At 41.9% G+C, this 24,220-nt stretch overlaps 1 protein-coding gene across 1 annotated transcript in view; it reads left to right on the forward strand.

The window, feature by feature from the left end:
- The window catches only part of myo9aa (myosin IXAa), a 139,742-nt gene that overhangs the window by 13,938 nt on the left and 101,584 nt on the right, over positions 1-24,220 (forward strand). Inside the window, 1 exon segment of the mRNA XM_042342921.1 lies at positions 15,035-15,950. Coding sequence (XP_042198855.1) covers positions 15,108-15,950 — 843 coding nt within the window. The 5' untranslated portion in view covers positions 15,035-15,107.

Genomic DNA, 24,220 nt, shown 5'->3' on the forward strand with positions numbered 1-24,220 from the left:
TGTTTGTGGGACACTGCTGCCCGCAATTGGCTGCTGCATTTCGCCCACAAAATATACAATCAATTCACTTTACAGTATATTCCGTGAAGCTCTTTGAGACATCTCAAAGACATGATAAAGGACTAATGTCAAATGCAAGGATTATTAATATTATTATTACTGACTGATTAGCAGCTTGCTATGTGGGCAATTTGCCCCCATGAACATTTTTCTACAGGCAAGAGCGTGACCACCCGAGTAGCTGAGACCTCTGCCAATGATGGTCTTTAACTGACTGGTTTGCAGCTCACAGCATACTCCAATGATCCTGCTCTCTGGTATTGGGGGAATGAGGTGCTGTTGACATTATAAGTCCTATATCAGATGCAAGGATTATTAAGCACAGTAACTATTACAACAACAAAATGACATTTATAGAGCACCTTCCACGTCGGGAAGACGTCCCAATAGGTGAAATGTTAGTTTACGGTTGAAAGTACTGTAAGTCAGCTCAGCAGCTCAAAGGGTTCAATAATGGACTTGTAATCAGAAAGAAGAAACTTGCTTTTTGATCGTTCCTGATATCAAGACACTTCAAAACATTTCACAGTAATTACTGTCAAGTATATACACTGTTTTTCTTGGCTGCATCAGATTCTCATACAGAGAACTGCAATTTATATAAGCATTCGTTTTTTTTTAGATACACACAGATCTGATGCCACCCCCTGCTACAACTCAGTAATGTATCGGGGGAGGGGATTGGTTGCCTTTTACTTGCTCTCTCTCACCTCTGCAGTTGAATGTTCAGTTCTCGCTGGGTTGTTAGCCTTCCGTTTCAGGAAAAGAGTGGCTTGTATTGTCTGGCTCCACTGGCTGAGGTTGTGGCTCGCTCGGCTTTGCAGTTCACAGCACACAGTCATCCTGGGGAGAGCAGGCTGCGTGTTGCTGAGGGGGTAGCCAGGGGAGGAGAGTCGAAACAAAGGGAAACCTGTCAGCTGTCCTGTTGTCTGTGAAAGGAGAATGCCTCACGAAACTGCGGGACTGTATATCGATTCCTTCCATTTGTGAGCAAGAACAACCCAGAATAAAGCGCTTTTCTGAACGCTTTGAACGTTTATCCTATGTGAAAGGCACTATATATATGTGTGAGTTGTTCTTGAATGATTGAATTACCGATTCAGTTAAAATGCATAACCCACTTTCCCCTCTGTTATCCTCGATGTGCAGCCCAAATAACGGAGCAAAATGCTGTTCATCTTTGCTGTTACTCATTTAATGAAAAATAGATCCAGTGTGGAAAGGGTTAATGGCTGTGTGTGTTCGTACCCACAGCAATGGTGGAGCAAGTCAGCATGTTCCTGTGTAGATGGATGTTTGCCTGATGGGTTTGCCTGGCGTTTGCTGGTGCAGTGCTGTTGTAGTTGCTCGATTGTATTTCAGCGTGTAGTTGCATTCAGCGTGTTATTTATAAGCTCTGTGATCATTCTGGCTCTGCTGTGGGAAGAAAACCGAGACCCTGGCCAAATAAGCCTGCAGAACGCAAGTAGGAAATGGTGATTGATGTGGCTGGCTGACTGTTTCAACAGGATTATGCACTACGACAGATGGTATGTGGGTGTAGCAGTGAACTTGAGGAAAGGCTTGCTACCCCTCTGAAGTGTCCCTTTTGGGGTGTGTGCGTGTGTGTGTGTGTTGCGAGTTTTAAAAGATAGTAAACTCCAGATAAATCTACTCTGGCTTAACTCGTCACTATCACTTACGTCGTTATGCTGTCAATATTCTGGCCACATTTATTTATATATATATATATATACCTAACTACCCATTCTGGATAACTATCCACTCTCTCACTGAGCCCCTTTCCCTTGGCGTGACCAGTTATCAGGAGTTTACTGTAAACTAAATGGCAGAATGGAAGTCGAGCTTTATCAACACCAGTGCAAGCTTTCAGATTTGCACAGTGCATCCCTCAGTAAGTGTGTACATGACTTTGAAAGGCCAATTAACTCATGACCGAGGCTGATTAGAATAGAAAGTCTGTTCATTGAATGCTGCAGATCAGTCACACGCTGTGGGTCCAGGACTGAACTAACAATCCCACAACTGTATGCAGGAAACAGCCATCACACAATCTAGCAGAATACTCAGAAATGGCTTGCACTTGAGAAAGCAGTGCATTTTAAAACGAACTTGCAGAAGATCTGTGAGGAGCGTTGTGGTGTTCCCCTGTTCTTTATCCTTTGTCTAAATCATCCAATAGAAAATCACTGCTGAGACCTTCTCCCCATTTCTGTGTAAAAGCTATAATCTTGAACCAATCCTTGCTACTCCTTCTGGTCGTATTTATCCAGTATGTACTATTTGTTGGCTTTCTTCCCTTAATTGTTGAATGTGGTGTTGGTTTTGACTGAACACACAGCTCCTTTTCAAGTCTACCCATTTTGTCAGATTTGAAAACAAGTTTCTTCAATGGTTCAGATGGTGAAATCCACTGTATGGGGTGATATTCAGACCTCTGTCCTTGGTTTTGTGTTGGTCAGCAATGGGTTGGCTGTCTTAATTGAGTTAGCATTATAAGTGCTAAAATTGCCTGAGTGCTTTTAAAAAAGAGAAAAATCAGCCAGGGGACTGCCCATTGATCCCTGCTTAAAAGTCAGTTTGTAGATGTCTGAGGTTGTTCTGCGTTAAATGTGAAATTGCCTTGTCACAGTTCAGTTGTAGACGTTAACTTCTGGTTTCAATATGTGTTTTGTATTTTTTCCTTACACAATACCTCCATTCCTGAAGATTATTTTGTCTCCTTTTTCTATTCTGTTTTTCCTAGTGGCCATTCTTTTGTGCACCTTGGCTTGAATGTGCACAGATTATTTAACATAAGAACTGACTCTGATTCTGTCCTCACCTGACTTCCATGTATCCTCAAGCAGGGAATCTGGATAACAGTCAGGGGTTGGAAGCTTGGCTGATTTGATGCTCTCTCATCGAGAGTGCTGAGGCAAACTAAAGTTGGATTGGACTCCATTACAATGCGGTGGTTTGCATCCATAAAATCAGTCCTTGGATAATAATGAGGTGTATTAGAAGACAGGAACTGGTCTAATAATTTTAGCTGGGGCTGCATGGGGAGGCGAAATTGACCCCAGCCTTTCCTAGTTTAGGGAGATGAAAACCAGATAAGGTTCCTGCTTCTGGTTCTTCTGCAGTACTCTCGAGCTGTGGAGTACAATTAAGATAATGAGGTAAGAAGAGGTCAGGTGTGGCTGTGATACACCTTTACACCTGCTAACTCTCACTGTTGAGGCCCACGCATGAACAAAGGACACTTGGGCAGGGACCTGACAGGTAGTCAGTACCAGTGGAAGTGTACCCCAGCATGAGGAGGTAAGGAACCGAAAGCAGAGATATATGCTTATGCAAAAGAAAATTAATTAGATACACTAAAATTCAAATAGAAGGTAGGGGCGTGGCTGGTTAGAGATTCTGGGTTGTCAATGGTGTCATTCTCTCTATGCTGTGCCGGTAGGCACTCTGGCAACGATTTTCAGCGTTTGCTGGGATACCATTGGATGCTCAGACACTATTTGTTTGCGCCTGCATGCTATCTACAGTAAGCTGGCCAGTCAGTCTTGGAAGTCTGAAGTGTCCCATGAAACCACATTGTACTCCGATTTCCTAAGCCATTCCAGTGGCAAGTCAATGTGGCTGAATATGCACCATGGATGGAAAAGTGGTATTCTGGTTGAAATAAGATACAACACCCCTTTACAATTGATTCAGTCATTCTGTGGCTGGAGGCACATATAATACTTAATAATAATAATAATAATCCTTGCATTTGATACAGCGCTTTTCACATCTTCTAGACGTCCCAAAGCGCTTCAGAATATATTGTAAAGTGAATTGACTGTATATTTGTGGGCGAACGCGGCAGCCAATTGTGCACAGAAATATCCCACAAACAGTCATGGATTGAAAATGACCAATTTATTATTTTTTTGGAGGGATTATTATTAGGCGTGTGGACTAAGGAAACTTTCCAAGATTTCGCCCTCTGCCTGGAATTGAACTCAGGTCTCTACTTGGGAAGGGTGGAGCAAAGCTGCAGGCTGCCCTATAGTTATGGATGAGCTTTGTTTTGGATTACAGTCCTGAGGGAATCTTGCCACCTTTGTGAAAAAAATACTCAGTGGAAGCAGCTTGTCCAGAGGATAGAGTGAGTTGGGAGTGTGAGTAATTGAAAACAGCTGACAGTTCTGGTAACTGAACATCCAATGATGTTTCCTTCTGGTGCTGGACTTGATACTGTAAATAAAGCAGGAGTGTACTTAAAAGCAACTTATAAATTATTTTTTGCGATGGTAGAACTGCATTCCCTCCTCTTCTCCCATGCCCCCCAGCAATCCTGCCTTGGAAGTGACTGCTCGGAGACTGCCTTCTCATCTCAGTTTTCTCATCTTTGTGATGGGGCACCTTCATACACTTGGTGACAGTCCAAAGCAATGGTATGATGTTGGAATTGGGAATTGATTGAGTAGGGGACTATGGGCCTATAGTGTGGTGAAGTGCTGACTAGGTAGGATATTGCATAATAGTTGTTTTGCGATAGTTTCTTTTAAGGCAGATTATGCTTGGCCATATTAAATGGTACATTTGATCTGTAGTGAAAAACATGTTGATCTAACAGTTTGTGTAAATTCATTTGGATTGGGGCATTCCTGAGTTGGGCTTTTTCTTGATTATCACAGCAGTGGTTGCAACTGATAGGAAACTTAAAATTGGTAAACATACACTTTTGTAGGACATTGTGTGAGATGGTTGAAAGCTGTTTTTTGGAAACCACACAGGAAATGCACCTCAACTTTGTGGCATGTGTGGCATTTTGCTAGGTACATGTTTAACTTGATGTGGTAATGCCACGAACACGGTGATGTTTTTTATATATGATTTGAAGATTAGTGAAACAATTGAATTTTGTTAAGACTATATTTAATGAGGAACAAAGTGATTCAGTAGGAAGCGGCAGCTGTGCATTGCTCTGTTGGTGACAGCATTGAATGACTTCTGTTTTAAATAAGGATCAGCCAAACAAATTGTGTCAAGGTAAAAGTCAAAAGGCTATTCTGACTGATTTCTGATGCTTCATAATTAATTTGCATGTAACTTAACATCTTTTGATGTCTTGCCCAAATGGCGGAAGTGACTGTTATCTTATGTCTAGATGTCACAATGGGCTAGGAAAAGAAATGGAATGACTTATGTTTATACGCAATATTCATCTTGTAAAGAAACGTTGGATATAACACCTGTAACGTTAAAACATTTCAGTATTCACAGGACTTGCTGTGAAGTGTAATTACTGCACACTCTTGGGCATATAGCCCTTTCTTTTTTGTGCAAAACAAAGTTCCATAAACACCTATAAGGTGAGTGAACAGTTTATGTGGAGGTTTATTATTCAGTTCACTGGACACAACTTCTTTCTCTTTTTGAATAGTGTAATAAACATGGTTTAATTGGGACACTGCTGTGCACAATTGGATGCCACGTTTCACCCACAAAATATACAGTGAAAAGTGCTACATCAAACGCAAGGATTATTATTAATCACAAAGTCACAGTTGACTAACAGGACACCGTGTTTTCAACTCACTGAAAAGGATGGTTGAAGTTCTACTCAGAGCTGCTGCTCAGGATACATATGGCATTTTCCCAGTGACAGTGAGTTCAAAATGTTCTTTGATTTCCTCGATTCTCCTCTGCTCCTGCCTGTATTCCTTGCCATCATTTCTCTGTTGTTCCACTTTCTCACCTTCCTAAGAGAAGTGAAATTGAAATGTGATTGAGGATGATATTCTTTCTCCTGCAAGGGGAGAGGCTGGTGAGGGGTTGATACAGTGGTTTAACAGCATTTTCCAGTCATTGTTCGGTCAAATTCAGCACAGATAGATGAGATGAAAGTCCTCTCTCTAATTACATTAGGGATTCCTAACAGCCTCTATCCAGTTCCCAGTGGGCTGGATACACAGCAGCTGCTGCACAAACTAGGCATGGCTTTTCAACAGCAAAATGGTTTGAATAATTTGAAGGCTTTGTGACGAGCCCGAGTAGCTGGTTTGTCTAGACTTGCTGTGCGTGGATGGATGATATTGGGAGTGGAGTTTCTGTGTGATGTCATTCCTCTCAACAGAGAGCAGGAGTCAACATCTACAGTAGGGTTTGATGGACTTGTATTAATGGAACATGTTGGCGCTGGGTGGATTGCCTCAGGCAGTTTTTTTGTGATCAGGTTTCAGGAAACGAGTGACTCCTGATGAGTCGGCGAATCCAGTCGAGCTCTGAATGGAGATCATGACACTGGAGTGAAGCAGACTGCTTGCTTGCTGTACTCTGGCTGTCTGCGTGATCCATTTCAGGTTCCATAGATAGCTGTCCCTAGCTGAAATGTCTGCGCAGAGCTTAAGCTGTGAGTAATGAAGGATATTTCAATAAGCAATTGCAATGTTTGCTGGAAATGTTAGTTTTATAATGAGAGGGCTGTCAGAAAGTAAAATGCCTTATTGTAACAGCCTGATCTCGTGAAAAACAATAACACGATGGACAGACGGCCCTAGTGTTGCTGCGGCTTGCCCTTTCTATGGAAGGTTATCCCAATCTTTAAATCAACAGCAAAACTGTCAGTGTTTCTCCTGATTGAGAGAGCAGACTGGAGAATTAATTGAACTGTATTCGTGCTGAGAAGAAAAGAAATCNTTTTTTCTTTGGATTGGAACAGTGTTTTACCCAACAGCTTTCCTTGTGAAATGTCAAAATCTTACTGGAGCTAAGTCACTTGTTCTAATTTCATCAGATTTTGCCTAAAGAGAACCTTGAAAAAGCAGAAGCTGTTCTGGTTAAGGGGCAGCTATAACTTGCAATCATCAAATATTTGCTATTAGAAAAGGGGAGTGATATTTCTTTGTGTTAAATATTTTCCTGCACACCGTTCGTCTTTCCCTTTGTGCAGTGGCTTTTCCCTTATCTATCTCCCTCCCACAGGAATTCTTCTTTCCATTCCTCCCTCCCCCGCCCCATCCCTTCCTCCTAGATGCCACCAGCATAGGTTTGAGGGGCTGAATGGCCTCCTTCTCTGAATATCTATGATTAAATTGACATGCCTGGAATGAGTGACTGTGCCGAACTAACTTGGTTTGGTTCTTCTGTGGTATAGAGGAAGAATAGGATAAGATTAACACAATTTGATCATGAGAGCAAAACAGGATTTTATGCTGAACTTGCTTGTAACCATGAACCTGAATTATACTTGATGTAATGTTGGTCAAGGGATATAGACAAAGTGGAAGAACTGCTCTGGTCTGTACCTCTAGCTGCTCTGCATACTAAGTATGTGAAGACAAAAAGAAGATTGAACTAATTGTTTTCTTGAAATCTTTGTGTGATTCATGATTTCCAAATTGCACATTGTGTTGTGTATCGTTTTAGAATTCCAGTACAGAATGAATAAATGACAGCTAAGCATTTAATGTATAGCTTAAGCCGCATTTTTGTTCCTTTGGCCGTTTAAGTGTGCAATTTTCAATTATTCCAAAATAGTTGTTAGGCAATTTGTTGCTTCCAATGGAGAAAGAGGAAAAGAAGAATTTGGGGCTATTTATTTTGTTTCTTCTGCTGGAAAGGGAGGGGAGCCTAGATTTGCACAGGAAATGCTTCTTAAGATCATGCTGGAGAGAACATTTGAGTATTTACTACAACAACAAGATTACATTTGTATAGTGCCTTTCACGTCGGGAGGACGTCCCAAGGCGTTGAATTTACCATAAGAGGGGAAGAGGAGTGTATTTGTAGTGTATCCCCCTGCCTCCCTCCCTCCTGTCTCCCTCATTCTCTCTCTTCCCTGTCTTCCCCCTCGCTCTCTCTCCTGTCTCCTTCTTACCCCCCCACCTCCCTTTATTTCTTCCCCACCTCCCTTACTCTCTTTTTCCCCATCTCGTTCTCTTCCTTCCACTCCTTTTAAGCATTCTACAAACTTTATAGATATTTTCTTCTGTACAGAGATTCAGCTGAAGTTTGCAAATGCTGTGACTGAAGGAAGTTCTAAAACTAGAGCAGTACATTTCTGTTTTTGGTTACACCACAGGCTGAATTTTTGAGGCATTTTATTGCCCATACTTCCATCCTCAGTCCTGCCAATAGCAGTACTGACCACATTGTTTTAAACATGACCAAATGTCGTCATACATTAGATTCCGACTTTATTTTGGAAATTTTTTGAATTACGGAAGCATATCTTCCAATTTCAGGTTACATGCTACCTCCAAAATATATTTTACCGACTTAAGTGTAACTGCATCAGCAGCACTCAGCTACACAGTCTGCAAGATCAGCATGTGGACAACGAGTTACAGTCATTTAACGCCTTTCATGTTGGGAGAACATGAAGGTGTGGGCAGTCGAGGGCTTGCATCCGAGCTGGGAGTTGGATTTGAGAGGGGTGGGGTCTAAGGGGATGGGGGTCTTGAGACGGACTTTGAAGGTGGCAAGGCGATGGGACTCCGGGATGGAGTTCCAGAGAGTGGAGGCAGAAGGTGAGGTGGGGAGGGCGGGGTTCAAGAAGCAGGCCAGTGGCTGCTGAGGCGAGGGAGTGAGCGGGTTGGTTTTAGAAAGTCACAGAAGTAGGATGGGGCAAGACCATGGGTGCCTTTAAAAATGAACGCGAGGATCTAGAACTTAATCCCCTGGGGAATGGTAAGACAGATAACAAGCAATAGGTTCCACTTTAGTTGTTAGCACTTTCTGGGGTCCCTGTTACTCCATTTGCTAGTTTTGTTCCAATGTCAGGAGAAAGAGGCACTAATCTGTCTAATCTGTCCCATGCCTCCTTCAAGGCATGTCTCAAGACCCCGATCTTTGACTGCCTTTGGTCATTCCTAATTCTACCCTCCCTGCCCTCCAACCCTCCTGATCCCAACCCCATTCTCGAGTCCAAATCCCTGACTGTCCAGCGCCTTGGGATGTCCTCCCGACATGAAAGGCACTATACAGATGTAATTTGTTGTGTGTAGTCTCACAGTGAATATGTTCTGGCATCTGGCTCTTGAAATGCAACATGTATGTCAGAAAGAATATGGCTGATTTTATTGTAAAAACACATTCTGGAATTACAAAGAAATTACTAACAGACAGTATTTTTCTTTTTTTAGCATTAGGGAACTAATGGTAACTGGTATTGTTCTGATTTGAGGAGAACTAACCTACCAGTTTCAAACTCATTTTGACCATGAAGGGTGCTTATAGTGGTTATGGCTGTTAAAGCTGGAAAATATTCTAAATGTTGAGTACACTACTTTGAAAAAGGGGGGTGGAGGCAACGTGTATGCAGATCCTGGAGCAGAAGAGAATATGGCCTGCGGAGGTTTGTATGCATTGGAGCTTATGGAGGTTAGAGGATGAAATTTAAAGACTTGTTTGTTACTTGAGTTCTCACTTTCATGACTTTCTTGAATAAATAATAACTTACTCAATTACTAACTCATCCCATTAAATGTGGGATTTATTTGCCGGTGCTCTACATTTAGAATGCGTTGCACAGTCGATCCTTAAATCAGATTTTCATCTTACTAATCTTCCAGCTACCTTTTAAAGCAAAATAAATGGTTTTGCAACTTCTTCTTGTTTCGGTGAAACTTTTACTGAGACCTTGGCTTTGAACCATGCTTAACCATTAACAGTTTCCAGCATTTCTATATAGGATTAGTTAATTTTATTCATAGTGGGCACACTGTCGACTTAGAATTCCTTTCCTCACTCCAAATAATGCATGAGGTGCTACCTGTCTTCTGCTCATTTGTGTCTTCAGCCAGCAACACCAACTTTGATTCTGTTTTTGAGATCAGACTTACCTTAGCTTTGTACGTCAGGGCGGGTAACAGGGTTTTCTTCAAGGGTTTGGTTTGGATCATTCTGCATTGTTAGAATTGCATGCCAGAGAACCCACACAGCGAGCCTTGTTTGAACTGAAACTCAGCCTTTTTGTAATATTGCTGGGAACTGCTCAGTGTATTCTGTCACCAGTGGTGGGCAAAAATTGTCTTGAGGTTGAATGAGTTTTTGTAGTATGAAATATTCCAAGTGACTCATTTTATTTTCCACTAATTAATTCATTGGTAGAGGGTGCTCTGTCTGAATTCATGCCTGCTCATCACAACGGGTAAGGTAGTTATTCACCCAACTTGTTTCAGATAAAATCTGTACAGGAGCAGAAGGGAAACATGAAACTACTTGTAAATATATTTTTGCCTTTGCAGGGTCACCTCCCTATTCACTTCACATACCACTTCTTTGTCAAGAGGGCATGCAGGATATCCTTTGTGCTTCTCTAAATTGGTTGACAGAGTAAGATTGAATTATCCTCCCTTTTGCAATACCCCCCCACCAACAATGATGCATATGTAAAGAATCTCAGGTGTGGACTTCAGCCTTCTCGTGCGGTACAACATGTCAGGCACCAACTGAGCTGCTTAAAGTGGAATTAAACTTCAACCTCTGGAATTCCATCCCCCAATCACTCTGCCTCGCCGCCTCCTTCAAGTCCCGTCTCAAAATCCTCCACTTCAGCCATGCCATCGGCCACCTACCCTCCCTTCAGACCCCAGCTCGGGTCTGAAATGCTGTACACTGTCCAGCGCCTTGGGACGTCCTTCCAACGTGAAAGGCGCTATACAAATGTAATCTTGTCATTGTTGTAGATGCTATTTAACAGCCTTTATGTGAGGCTGTTAAATAGCATCTACAACAGCCATAAATATGTATATTTATGTGACAGAATGTTTTCAGGACCTTCTTCACTTGGGGTGGACACATGCATGTATTTTACGCCACGTGTGTGAGGAACTCTTTGTTTGAGCGTGCAGTTATTGGAGTACTAGATACTAATAGGTATTTTTGCTGAAAATAAGTTTTATTTTGTCAGGTAACATGATGCACTCGAGCAACAAATGATTTGCCCAGTAATGAGATTGTATTGAGAGTCTCGGTGCACTTTGCAAAGTTAAACTTGCAGTAGCAACTCTGCTACAGTGCACATGCCTTGCTCCTGACAGTGTTCTAAACCTAGACATTCATGATAAACTCAGTACTGTGTTGTTAAATAACAGGAGCTGAGTTAGAATCCTTGCCCCCAGTGACTGGTCTGCCTTTCTAAGCCCTGTTGAAAAGCCAGGTTGAAGTACTGCGGACTCACCTGGCTGAGGAACTGGCCTACTGAGACGGTTCCATTGCCAAACATGTCACCTTGGAGTAAGTTCAGCTTAAAGGAGACCCCGCTTACCTCCCCTCCCAGGATGATAGTCAAACAGCACTCCCAACACAGACTCTGGGGTCCGCACGCCTTAGCTTTTGCCAACCACTCTCTGGAATAAGGTGTACAGGGAGCTTCCTTTTGGGGCGAGAGAGTGCGCATCCTATTCCAGATGATAGGAATTTCCACTTGTAGGTGTCATCCGTAGAATTGTTTGGTTTGACTGCTCTAAAGCAGGGTTGGCCATCTTGCAGGCCACATTACGGTATGTGTAAATTAGTCATGCGACAGCATGTGGCCCACAGGCCGCAAGTTAGCCCTCCCTGCTCCAAGCATGGTGATGAGTTTTCACATGTGTCAGAAAGCTGGCTCACTCAAAAAAAAAAAGGTCATTGCAGGTGTTTTTCAGGGCCATCGAACGTAGAACGGTCTTTAAAATAGATTTGGTTAAAAATAGATTTTTATTTGCAACGAGTTTCCTGGTTAAATAGCCTTCCTGCTGCTACCAGGTAAAATGGGAAAACATCCAGTTTTTAACTTGTTTTAGCTATAGAGGAAATGATAAAAATGAATTGGTGTTCAGAAATTAAATATTAGAGAGAATTCTTATGGTAGCAAGAAGTTGATGTGAGACAAATTTTGATTTTCCTGTATGGGTGTGAGTGAGTGAGTCTGAGCAAAGAAGAATTTCAGGCCTGCCAAGTCTCAGCACAAGCTTGCAGATGAATCAGTGACATTTTGTGCTTTAAATCCAGCATGCTTCCAAACTGATGTAATTGGTTGTATATTCGAAGCAGCCAACCTTACGTGCTTTCAAACAGAGCGTTTATGTTGGCATTCTTTTAAACCAACACTTTGAGCCGAAGTTACAGGGAAAGAACTTCGACTAGAATGGACATTTTTCAGTTGATAGTAAAAAGTGGAAATAAAAAAAACTGCAGATATAGGAAATCTGAAACCATTTTGACCTGCTGTGCATTTTTAGCATTTCTGTTTTTGTACCGGAAAAGGTTCTCGCTGTGTTACTGTACTTTTGGTCATGGAAAGGTTTTGTAAATCGCTGATGCATTGAAGCAGAGCAACTGATGTTTGGAATGGAGGCTTTATTGGGTCGATGTGGCACTGCTTCTTGTGACAACATTCGTGTTAATTTGGATGGATGATCATTTCTCATTACTGATCATTTGCAGGAACCGTGTTGCAAACCAGACCTTCTGGTAGTATTCCATTGCCCTGTGGTTACTGCTCTCTCATTTAACTGCCTACGTAGGCTGATCTCAGCTTTCACTCTGATCTTCCTAATTACTAACAGGCAATGAATTGCTTTGTATCAGGACAATCTAAACTATAATATTTTTACATAAAGAAAAATAGCTTATCCCTGACTGTTAAATTTGTGTGCTAAATACATTCGGTTTAAGAGGACAATGGCTGAAAGCTTGGCTTCCAAAGGGGACATGAAGCAGGGCTGAGTTATTTCAAGGGGTGGGAGAGTGAAGCAGAAGGTTGCAGAGGTAGGTTAGGACAAGGATGTTGTGACATTTGAAAATCAGGACAAGGATCTTGAAGTTGATTCACTGGGGAACAAGGTGTCTGTGGAGCCTGGCGAGGATAGCAGCGAATTGCTCGCATAGCCCAGTGTGAGAGAGGATTTGACTGAGCTTCACAGTTCTGGATTACTCCTCTAAATTAATGCAAAGAATACCTTAAAACAAAAAACAGAAGTTGCTGGGAATACTCAGCCGGTCAGGCAGCCTCTATGGAGAAAGGAAAGTGAGTCAACGTTTTGGGTCCACGACCCTTCATCAGAATTGGGACATATTGAGAGGGAGAGGCATTTAAGAGTTAATAGAGAAAGGGGAGGCAGGTCAAGGAAGACAAAGGAGAAAATGGGGTAGAGGACGGGGATGGTGGGTTAAAGAGGTATTTATGATGCAAAATACAGGGGGGGGGGTTAATTAATAATAATAATAATAATAATAATAATCTTTGCATTTGATATAGCGCTTTTCACGTCGGGAGGACGTCCCAAAGCGCTTCACAGTACACACTGTAAAGTGAATTGACTGTATATTTGTGGGCGAACGCGGCAGCCAATTGCGCACAGCAATGTCCCACAAACAGTCATAGATTGAAAATGACCAATTTATTATTGTTTTTGGTTTTGGAGGGATTATTATTGGGCTCTGTGTGGAGTAAGGAAACTTGCCCAAGGTTTCGCCCTCTGCCTGGAATTGAACTCAGGTCTCGCACTTGCAAAGCGAGTGCTCTAACCACTGAGCTACAGGACTCCACAGGAATGAAATGGGTCAGCATTTATCCTTATCTTAGATATGAACATGATAGAAGACAATATGCAGGCTATTTCTAATTCAGCCCTAGATTTAAAAATTCAAGACTCAAATATGTGAATGGAATGAAACCCAAGATGTTAACACGATTCTGCAATAAATCTTGTTGAAATGAGTAGCAAGTAACACTGACGTCTGCCTAATATTCATGGGCAAGACATGCTTAAAATTGTAAGTTGATACCATACCCTCCACCCAACCCCCATCTTTTTTCTTAGCTTCCAAATCATTTTCTCCTTCCCCATCACTGTCTTACTTACTCATTCTCCTTCCACAAGAGTTAAGACTCCTATAGTAAAATGGCAGTGCTTTAGTTTAGAACTAATTTAACACGTGTGCATATACATAAAATATTTTTATCTTAAACTCAAAACTAACTCAAGACGTCAGTCACTTGCTCTCAGCTGACCACCACCCTATCTGTGCAGGTGCATGACTTTAGATGCCATCATACAGCAATCAACATTAATTTTGATAAGTTTTAGTATGGCTCCGAGTAAATTCTCTAATGTAGGCTCAAAAAGCCTAGACACTACCTATCAATGTATGACTGCACCACCTATTAGCTAGAAAACAATTACTGTAACGTATGTCATTGCTGTTTCACTTCTGAATCGTAAAAACAATACCTGCACTCTTTCGATTGCTTCCTTTCAACTCAATTGCCACATCATAAAACTTTGCAGATAAAATTGGACGTTTTGTAGATCTACTTCACTATTCCCAACTAAATTCCTAAACTAGTCTACTAAATTGCTACCACGTAGTAGATTATATTCAAATTAGATGCAATTTTTCTGTTCTAAGTAACTCAACTGCTGTCCCGTTTTAAAAAAAGTTGCACCATAAAGAGACAATGTAATTGCCGTTTCAGAGGAAACGCTGCTTTCATTTTCCGCTCAGGGCCCCCTTCTCGGTCCTCCTCTTGCAACAAAAGAGGGGAATAAGGGTATTAATAATGCAAAACAAATGGGGGGGGAAACTTGCATCTTGTTTTGTTTATACAAAAAATAACCTATCTTACTGTTTATTTTCTTGCTAAGCGCTGCTGATTATTTGAGCAAGCTGGCTCGGAGGAGTTACTGAGTCACTGCAAGTTCATTATTGCAAGAGGTAATGTAAATGCAGTAAGTCATGAATGAGTTGAAAATAAACTTGAAATCTAGTGTTGTTAAACAGCAGAATGTTCATATTTAGATCGACGGAGGACACTCACAGTATACATGTGATGTTCCTCATGAGTGTCGAAAGGATTTCACAAATGTTACAATACCTACTTGTTATAGCTGTAATTTTCTATGGTTCGATACGGTCTTATGTTTGTAGGATAGGGACCCAGGATGTGATAATGTAATCCTGCAGGTCTTCAGTTTGGTTGAGAGTATGACTCGCTCCTTTTGTGTTTCAGGTCTGATGTCATGACGCAATATTGCCCCACCGTACAGATGCTCTGTAAATGCTGATGGCACAAGTGATCCAATATGAATGTGCATGATGTTGGAGGAAGACGACGACACGAGGACAATGAGCTCACGCTGCGGATCTACCCAGGAAACATCGCAGAAGGGACCATCTACTGCCCTGTCACGGCGAGGAAGAACACCAGTGCAGCCGAGGTGATAGAAATTCTCATCAACAAACTGCACTTGGACAAAACAAAATGCTACGTTCTAGCCGAGGTGAAGGAGTTTGGTGGGGAAGAGTGGATCCTGAACCCAACGGACTGCCCAGTGCAGCGGGTGATGTTGTGGCCTCGCAACGCGTTGGAGAACCGCTTCAGCAGCGAGGACTACCGCTTCCTGCTGCGGGAAAAGAATCTGGACGGGTCCATCCATTACAGCAACCTGCAGTCGTGGCTCAAGGTGACCGAAGAGCGGAGGAGGATGATGGAGAGAGGGTTCCTGCCCCAACCTCAGCAGAAGGATTACGACGATCTGTGCAATTTACCAGACTTAAATGAAAAAACACTCCTGGATAACCTGCGCAACAGATTCAAGCAAGAGAAAATCTACACTTACGTGGGGACTATTTTAATTGCTATAAACCCTTTCAAATTCCTGCCGATTTACAACCCCAAGTATGTAAAAATGTACGATAATCACCCGCTGGGAAAGCTGGAGCCCCATATATATGCCATTGCTGATGTGGCATACCATGCTATGTTACAGTGCAGGAAAAACCAGTGCATAGTTATTTCAGGCGAGAGTGGTTCAGGAAAGACACAGAGTACAAATTTCCTCATCCATCATCTCACTGCGTTGAGCCAGAAGGGATTTGCCAGTGGAGTGGAGCAGATTATTCTTGGAGCTGGACCTGTGCTGGAGGTAAAGTGCAATAATATTTTTCTGAGGATTTTAAAAAAAATAATGATTTAAAAACTAACACTGCCATGCATTTTGTTTTTGAAAAGCTAATAAAAGAGAAGAAAAAGCTACCATTTATAGTGCCTCATCACATTGCGATATCTCGAAGCCACTTCACAAGCAATTCATGTCAACGTAGAGAATGTTTGCGTAGGCAAAACACGGTACTCATTTAGACCTGCAAGGACCCGCAAACAAAGCAGTGAGATGAATGACATTTTTAACTGGAGGATTCTTGGCCACAAAGTTGGGAGAAACTCCTTTCACTTCTCATAAAGTGGCCTGGGATCTTTAACTTCCATCTGAACCAGCAGACATTAAATTAATAATGTACACAAAGGAATCATCAGTGTATTTTTTGTGAGTTACAAGGTGCTATTCGTCTTAGGCAGCCTTCAATATATTTGAAGATGAATAGCATTCTACGTTCGAACTGTATTTGAACTGCATATTGCACACTGTTATAAGACGATGATATCTTATACGGCAAGTTATAAATACTTATACAAATTTCTAAAATGCGACCAATTTTGTGTTAAGTGGAGTGATAAGTAAAGCGGAGTTCCTTACCAACATTTTGCATAGCAGGTGGCCGGGATATTGACAACATTAAGTGGTAGTAACAAGGTAAGCCAGGGTCTAGTTATCAGGAGTTTCCTGGAGTTTTTCAGCAAGTAATTTAAACACACGAAAAAAAATAACTGGGTCAGAGCAGAATGATGCTAAAACAGGTGAGCTACAGAATCATATGATCTACATGCATGCCAAGGAAGGAGGAGCAATATACTGTTTGTCGTCATGAATGTACAATGAAGAAAGCTCATTAATTCTCCCAATTGTAGACCTGAGTGGTTCTTATTCAACATGAATTACTAAAGAAAGATCTTTGTACTATACACCAGCCATATAAGGACTCTCAAAGGGTTTGTTGATCCCTCCAGCATTGCATAGTTGAGGAACCAAAAACCCTTTCAAGGTCGGCAATTATGCAGTGAGAAGAAAGAAGCAAGATGGGGAAAGGCTGTGATAGAAGAGGGGAAAACAAAATAACTTATATTTTTATAGCTCCTTATCCAGTCGAAACATCTAAAAGTGTTAATCTGTTGCACAAGAGGAGTGCCCAGTGTAGTGACTGTTTATGTAGTCCAACATTTGTGTGAAGAAGATCCCAGAAATAGCCAAAAAGTAAATGACCAATTAATTTGGGCAATAGTTGGCCAGGACAATGGGATAAAGTGCCTTCACCTTTCGTGCCTTGGGATCTCTAAAGTCCACCTAAAGAAAATGGTTGGATGCTGAACAAGCAGGAAAGGGAGGGTGAGGTGATCATTAGGTTTTCAGGTGGCGTTGAAATATAGATAAAGAGGAGGAAGAGTCAGAGGGATTGAGGCAAGCAAATGGGAGCTGCCTTTTTCAAACTATAACTAAACTGTTTGACTACAATAATTTGGATATGCACAATGTTGGTAAGGAACTGCTTTACCCTTTAATCCAAAGAATGCAATGCCCAACATAGCAGCACTCACATTACTTACAGAAGCATCAGCCTGGTCTGCGATCTCACCTAAACCCACAATTGTTTGACCCAGAGTTGAGAATGCTGTTGAATGAGGCAGAATGACATGAATGGAGGCAAACAGAGCACCTGACAGAGAGGAGGTAACTCTTGCCTTCCATGACAAATTTTCTCATCCTGCTCCAATGAAGAGATAACAACTTGCATTTATATAGCTCCCTCCACACTGGGCGGCATCCTAGAGTCCTAGGGTGGAGCCTCATGCTGAACTGGGGGAGGGGGAAAGGGACCATAGGCATGGTTGAAGAGGAAGGTCTTCAGGTGCAACCTGAAAATGGGGAAAGGTTGGACAAGGCGAAGGGATTGAGGGAGGGAGTTCCATAGCTTGGGGGGGTACTAGCTAAAGACACGGCTGCTGATGGTGGAGTGGAGGATTCGAGGGACAAAGAGGAGGCTGGAGCCAGTAGAGTGGAGGCAGCGTGTAGTGCTGTGAGGAGGGGAGGTTGAAGAGGTAGGGGGCTGCCAAGACATGGAGAGATTTAAACACTAGAGTGAAGATCTTGAAGTCGATCCACTTTGTGATAGAGCTGGTGGAGTTTGACAAGGACTGGATTAATCAGTGCAGATTTTAGTACGAGTGAGATGAGAATGCGGGTGGCGGAGTTGCGCATAGCAGTGTCCCCCAAACAGTCGTGGATTAAAAATGACCAATTTATTATTGTTTTTGTTTTATTTTGGTTTGTTATAGTTTGAAAAAGGCAGCAGCCCTTTGCTTCGGAATCTGCTGACTATTTCTTGTGGCCTCAGCGCACTTCAAATGAGCATTGATGGCATTTTATGAAACACTCAACCTAAAATTTGTGAAAGTACTGAACAAAACTAACGTTAATCTGTATGATCTCACTGTCGCCTTACCGATGACTAGTGTGGAGAATGGTCAGTCAGACTAGTGTGATTAGGGGTTCTCTTTGGGGTGGGATTGAAATAGTGTGCCAGTTTGGTTTGTACCTGTCCTGGGAATGTAGAGTGGGAGGAGAAAAAATGGTAAATTTATTTTTTTGAGTTGAGAGTTTAATCCCCACAATCTTAACATGTGGATTTAAAAAAAAATAGTGTTACTTCAGTTGTGGTCAGTTTGTTTTTCTTTTCCTCTTTGAGGTGTTTTAAAAATACAATTGGCGACTGATCTGTTTTGGGGGTTACTATAACTTCTGCAATGTGTGGATTGGTGGTTGAAATGAGTATCTGGCTCCTGATTTTTTTCACTTTACTTTGCAACACTGGAGGGATTAGTGTGTATGATTGTACACTTAATGCAGGTCTTGTGTTGCCCTCAGTATTTTGTGTTCTAGTATTCGTTGCACGAGGTGAGCCAGTGGTATTTTCAATAAAACAGTTTTTGACCATTTTAATCCATGATTTATCAGCTGTACAAGTTTGTATGGTTTAGTGCTTTATTTTTTTTATTGAGAGTTTAGGTCTGTTGCACTCTTTTTTAAAATGTAATCCTCGTTTGAGCGCTTGGCTTAATGCATGCAGCAAAGCACAGAACCTGCTTCCAGGCAGCTACCAATGTCCATGAAGCCAATTGGCAAAAGGTGCCAGCCATGAATGTTTTCTGTGTCTTTTTCTTCCCACCCACCACCCCCCTCCCTTAGTTAGAAGGCAGCACCACCTGATCAACCCTAAAACTAATAGGGCCAAAGCTTGAACCTGTCTGTTTTACCAGATCACATCACTGGGCTCTGCTGCAAATCTAGATTGTATTCCTTTAGTTGGAATCTTGCAAGACATGGCACGTATTGGGATGTTTTGAGTTTGTTCCAAGGAAGAGAATAATAACTCAGTCTAACTTGTATATCACAGGCCTCTGGTATCAGTTTTAATCTGATTTGCATTGATATTTCTGTAGTGTTTTCAAAATTGGCTAAACATTCCATCCATTACTTTGAATTGTCAGCAGGATTCAAATGGGATGTATGATTATGTTGTTGTCATTAGCAAACTGTAGCAGAGTGCTCAACCACAATATTTGTAAGGTTTATTTAGTACCCTTTTATTTTGCAGCGTTTAACTTTTCCAAACTGTGCTCTTTTAAGTATTCTAAATCCATCGTGTGAATAGCTTTATTCAAAGCACCTGTGCTTCATATCACTGAAGCTTTGGGTTAGCCTTTATCCGAAAAATTATTTTTTTAGAGTCAGCTGGGTGTTTTGACACATGCAGAAATCTATCACGATGCTAAAGAATATCCAAACCAGACTGAGAGTGACCCACACTTGTGCCACCTACACATGGAAATCTTCCTCTGTCTTGGCTGGAGCGATGCTTCTTCCTCACCTAATTTTAGAGAGTATTAGGTGCAGGTTGGCAAGAACCGAGGCTTATGAAACCGAGAGTGCATGTTGGGGTACTGTAGGAGTTTAACCAGCTAAAAATGCATAGCTTGCCAGTGACAGTACTGTTCGGCAAGCTCCCAACTTCTTGTCAACTGGGACCATTCTATCCGTTAGAACGTTGGTTTATAGCAGCCATGTGTGAAGAATCTATGCTCCCAATGATGATTCTACCCCTTCAAGTCCTGATGTTGAGGCAAGTGACCTAGTCTGTTGTCAGCGGGGTCTTGTATTACTGCAGACCCTCCTAACTCAGGAACTGGACAAACTCCCGAGACCACCATAGACGGTTGACTCAATTCCAACTTTTTGTTGTCATGCACATCACCTTGGAGCCAGCTCAGTTTCAAAAAGATCTCACTTCCCTCTCCAATAAGGAGGCTTATTTCCTATTCAATATCAAACGTATGAAATGTTAATCATTAACAGTTGGATTAATCAGTTATCCTGTCAGAAATTGTTGTAGTGATGCTGTCACTTTTTATTCACTTTGTATATGTTTTAAGAGGATTCTTGTATCACAATCATCTGCTAAACGCTTATGTATGGGTGGTACCGTGTTTGCTGTTTTATCCACTTCTTCCATGATGTGCGTTGTGATACCTGCAGTAATTCCCATTTGTTACAAGCAGATTTAAACCCTGAATAACATATGGTCCTAAAGTGTTTGGATTGGCTGATGATGGGTGTTGCTGGGAGGTTGGCGAGTCCTGCAATCCATTGTTGATGTTGGCATGAGGTTACTGTGGCTGAGGTATTCATGTACTTGCGTCATGTAATGTCTTAAGCATTTTCAGGAGTGAAACAGTCCAGTACCAATTTCAGGGCATAAATTCACTCAACTTATAAGAGTCCATAAATACACAATAAATGTTTCCACTTGTGCCAAATGTACTTTCTTTAAAGTTCAAAATTAACCATCCTCATTAGATGAATGATATTATTCTGGTCATTAATGGCAAACATTGTCATGCTGTGGTGTGTGTGTGTCTGAATCTAACGCCTATGCACTTGTCTTTGTGTTTATTTGCATTCGTCCCTGCGTATTGTGTCTGGGCATTTGTCCTTGTGCATGTGTCCGCGGGGGGTGGGTGTGTGTGTGTAACAATTGGTTTTCCAGAAAGAAAAAGAGAAAGTGTTTCATGACCTCTATTTAAAATTGGGACATCCTTGCAACGTGAAAGACGCTATACAGATGTACATTTGTTGTTGTTGTAGAATGATCTAACAATGACTTGAGACAGGTTTGTAATGTGGCATTTTAGTTGAACTATAAGTGTTTCTGATGGTATCCGACCCGTGCAGTGCATGGCGCGGAGGCGTCAATTACTCGCCAGACATGTCTTCAGATGGAAGAATGGTCGCATGTGCACTCGGCTCTCGGACTTGCTGTTCAGGTGTACCAGTGCTCAAGACTGGATCGGTTGTTGTGGAGGTTATGACAACCCAATGCTGGTCATGTGCGGGAGTACTATAGTAGTAGTAATGACTCACACAGCCATAAAGGATTCTTGGCCAGCGCACTGGGAGAAACTCTCTTCTCATTTTGAATAGAACCATGGGATCGTCAACAACCAGCTGAACAGGCAGATGGCACGGCAATTTAATATCTCATCTGTAAGATGAAGCCTCTGACATTGCAGCACTCAATATTGTCTGAACCTGCCTGAATTGTTTTGAGGTTTTGTGTTTCAGGCGAGATGTTAAACTGAAATCCTATTAAACCTGGACTATGAGATTAACTCTTGATTTGGGATTTAATCCCACAATCTTCTGATTTAGAGGTGAGAGTGCAACCGGCTGAGGCAAGCTGACACTATTTTTGTTGATGCCTGTATACTTCAGAATGTCACACTTTGGTGTTTAGCTGAGTTAAAATAATGAGCAGTTTGTATTAATTCCACCTTTGAAACTGATGATTTCAGCTCTCAGCCAAACTGCACAAGGAGGTAACCTGGGAGGTTGAGGGTGAGTCAGACTAATCTGTTTGCACACAACTCCAGTGTTTGATTACGAAGTTTGGGAGGAGGTTGCTCAAGTAGTGAGCAATCTCTGATGGATGCATGAGGCACTCGATAAGGGTGGAACAGACCCAGTAGTTGGGTGATGATGATGTGCGGGTGGGGGGAAAGTCAACCCGATGTGAAAGGCGCTATATAAATGTAATTTATATAAAATTATTAATTTATACAAACTCTGTGACCCCATCTCCACCATTTTCGCCTGACTCCATTGGCTCCCTATCCTTCAGAGGATCCTGTTCAAAAACCTGGTCCTCACCTACAAAGCCCTCCATGACCTCGGCCCACCCTACCTCTGCAACCTCCTAACCTCCTACCAACCCGCCTGCTCCCTCCGCTCAGACGGCTCCAGCCTACTCCACGTCCCCCAACCCACCCACCTCACCATTGGCGGGAGAGCCTTCAGCACTCTGCCCCCAACCTCTGGAATTCCATCCCCCAATCACTCCGCCTCGCCCCCTCCTTCAAGGCCCGCCTCAAAACCCTCCTCTTCGACCATGCCATCGATCACCCCCCTTCCCCTCCCTGACCCCAGCTCAGGTCTGAAATGCTGTACATTGTCCAGCACCTTGGGACGTCCTCCCGACGCGAAAGGCGCTATACAAAATGTAATCTTGTTGTTGTCTTCAGGGAATCCAACTTACAAACATTGTGTGACTTGGGGAACTTGGAAGAGCTGGTACTTCGCACAAGTGACCAAGTAAAGGTTTATGATGTGATTGATATGACTGGAAAAGTTCATGAATTAAAGCTTTCTTTCCCAAACTAAGCCCTTTAAAAAATAAACAGCTGTAGCATTCAGGCTGTTGTTTCTTGAACTGCTGACATTTCACCATCTGAGGTCAATTAATGTTGACCTTTAACTTTCAAATAGTCAGTTAATAAAGACCATTGAAGTGCTCTGCGTTGGGTGCACTTGTTTAAACGGTGAGATTTGCTATCTGCCTATTACTGATTAAACAGTATTGGAGTGCAGTTTGGGAATCCGAGCTGCCCTTTAGCGATGAAGGCCAACGCTTTATTGGTTGAGTTCATGTTTGTGAAACAGGTGGGAACTGAGCCAGTGTTTCTTGTTGCGCAATATTTATCCGCTTGCATAGATGGCATTTGTTTGAATTAAAGTCTCTGTATGTTTGCACAGTTTAAGTATCATACTGCCCTACTGTAAAAATAGAGATCAGTATGATCCATGTGGTCTTGTCTTGCTTTGTTTAGCATTTTTGAAATATTTGGAAATGTAATTGTTTTATGTGAAACTGCCAAATGAAAGGGAGTAAAGTACAGATGCAGAATTTCTGCCTGCTTCCCCTTGTACATGTAATTGTTAATGTTATTTGTTCTGGTAATTGTATCTGCAGGTTCCACACAAGAAAGACTGCGTCAACAGTCACCCACCCTCACCTCTGCCCTTCCTGCTTGGTGTCTGGTACAATCTCTATAAAGTGCTTCAAGATGTTATTCTGTATTAAAGGCACTATATTAGTGCAAGTTGCTTTTGAATCAGTCCCAATCATCTATTCTATGTGTTCAGTAGATTACAGATAATCATTGCATTTAATATAATACCTTATATTATCGCATCTCAAAGCACTTTGCAGGATTTTATTTGAAACTGTCGTGGCTATTTTTTGCTTGAATGCAGCAGCACAGCAATATCCCACAAACAGATGTGAAGTAAATAACCATTTTTATATGGGGCTGGTTGGCCAGCACCACAGAGAAATTCCTTCTCTTTCTGAGTAGTGCCATGGGATCTTTAATGTCTACCTGATCAGACAGAAGGAAAGCACCTCTGACAAAGCAGTGCTCCCCTTAGTGTATTTTCTCACAATTCGAGGGATCTTTTATGAATGAACCAATAATTCTATTGAGAGGGAATCTCTTAACCTACTATACAACCTTCTATACAAATGACCAATAGTACTTTCCTTTTGCTAGATGTGAGTTTCTGTGCAGCCTCAGGCTCAAACCTGTTAACCTGCAGTTGCTTAATGCCAATTGTAGAAGAGAAGGCAGCTTGGTTAATATTTTAAACAATTAGCCAAGTAGGTGATTCAGTTGAATGAATTGTAATATTATAATAATCCTTACTTTGTGCTCTGTTAGTTTTTTTTAAAAAAGCACTGATTTCCTCGGTGCTGATAATAATCTAGCAATTCATTGTCCAATCTGTTAGCCTGATGCTGGAATTGTTGTTCAGTTATAAAGAAGATTGATTTCTTGAAATAATGTAAACCAAGATTTGTTTCTCGGTGTGTCAGACATTCGCCCCTCAGTTGCTTGACTGGTACAGCAGGG

This window comes from Callorhinchus milii, unplaced genomic scaffold, assembly GCF_018977255.1.
Source record: "Callorhinchus milii isolate IMCB2004 unplaced genomic scaffold, IMCB_Cmil_1.0 Scaffold22, whole genome shotgun sequence".
NCBI lineage: Eukaryota > Metazoa > Chordata > Chondrichthyes > Chimaeriformes > Callorhinchidae > Callorhinchus > Callorhinchus milii.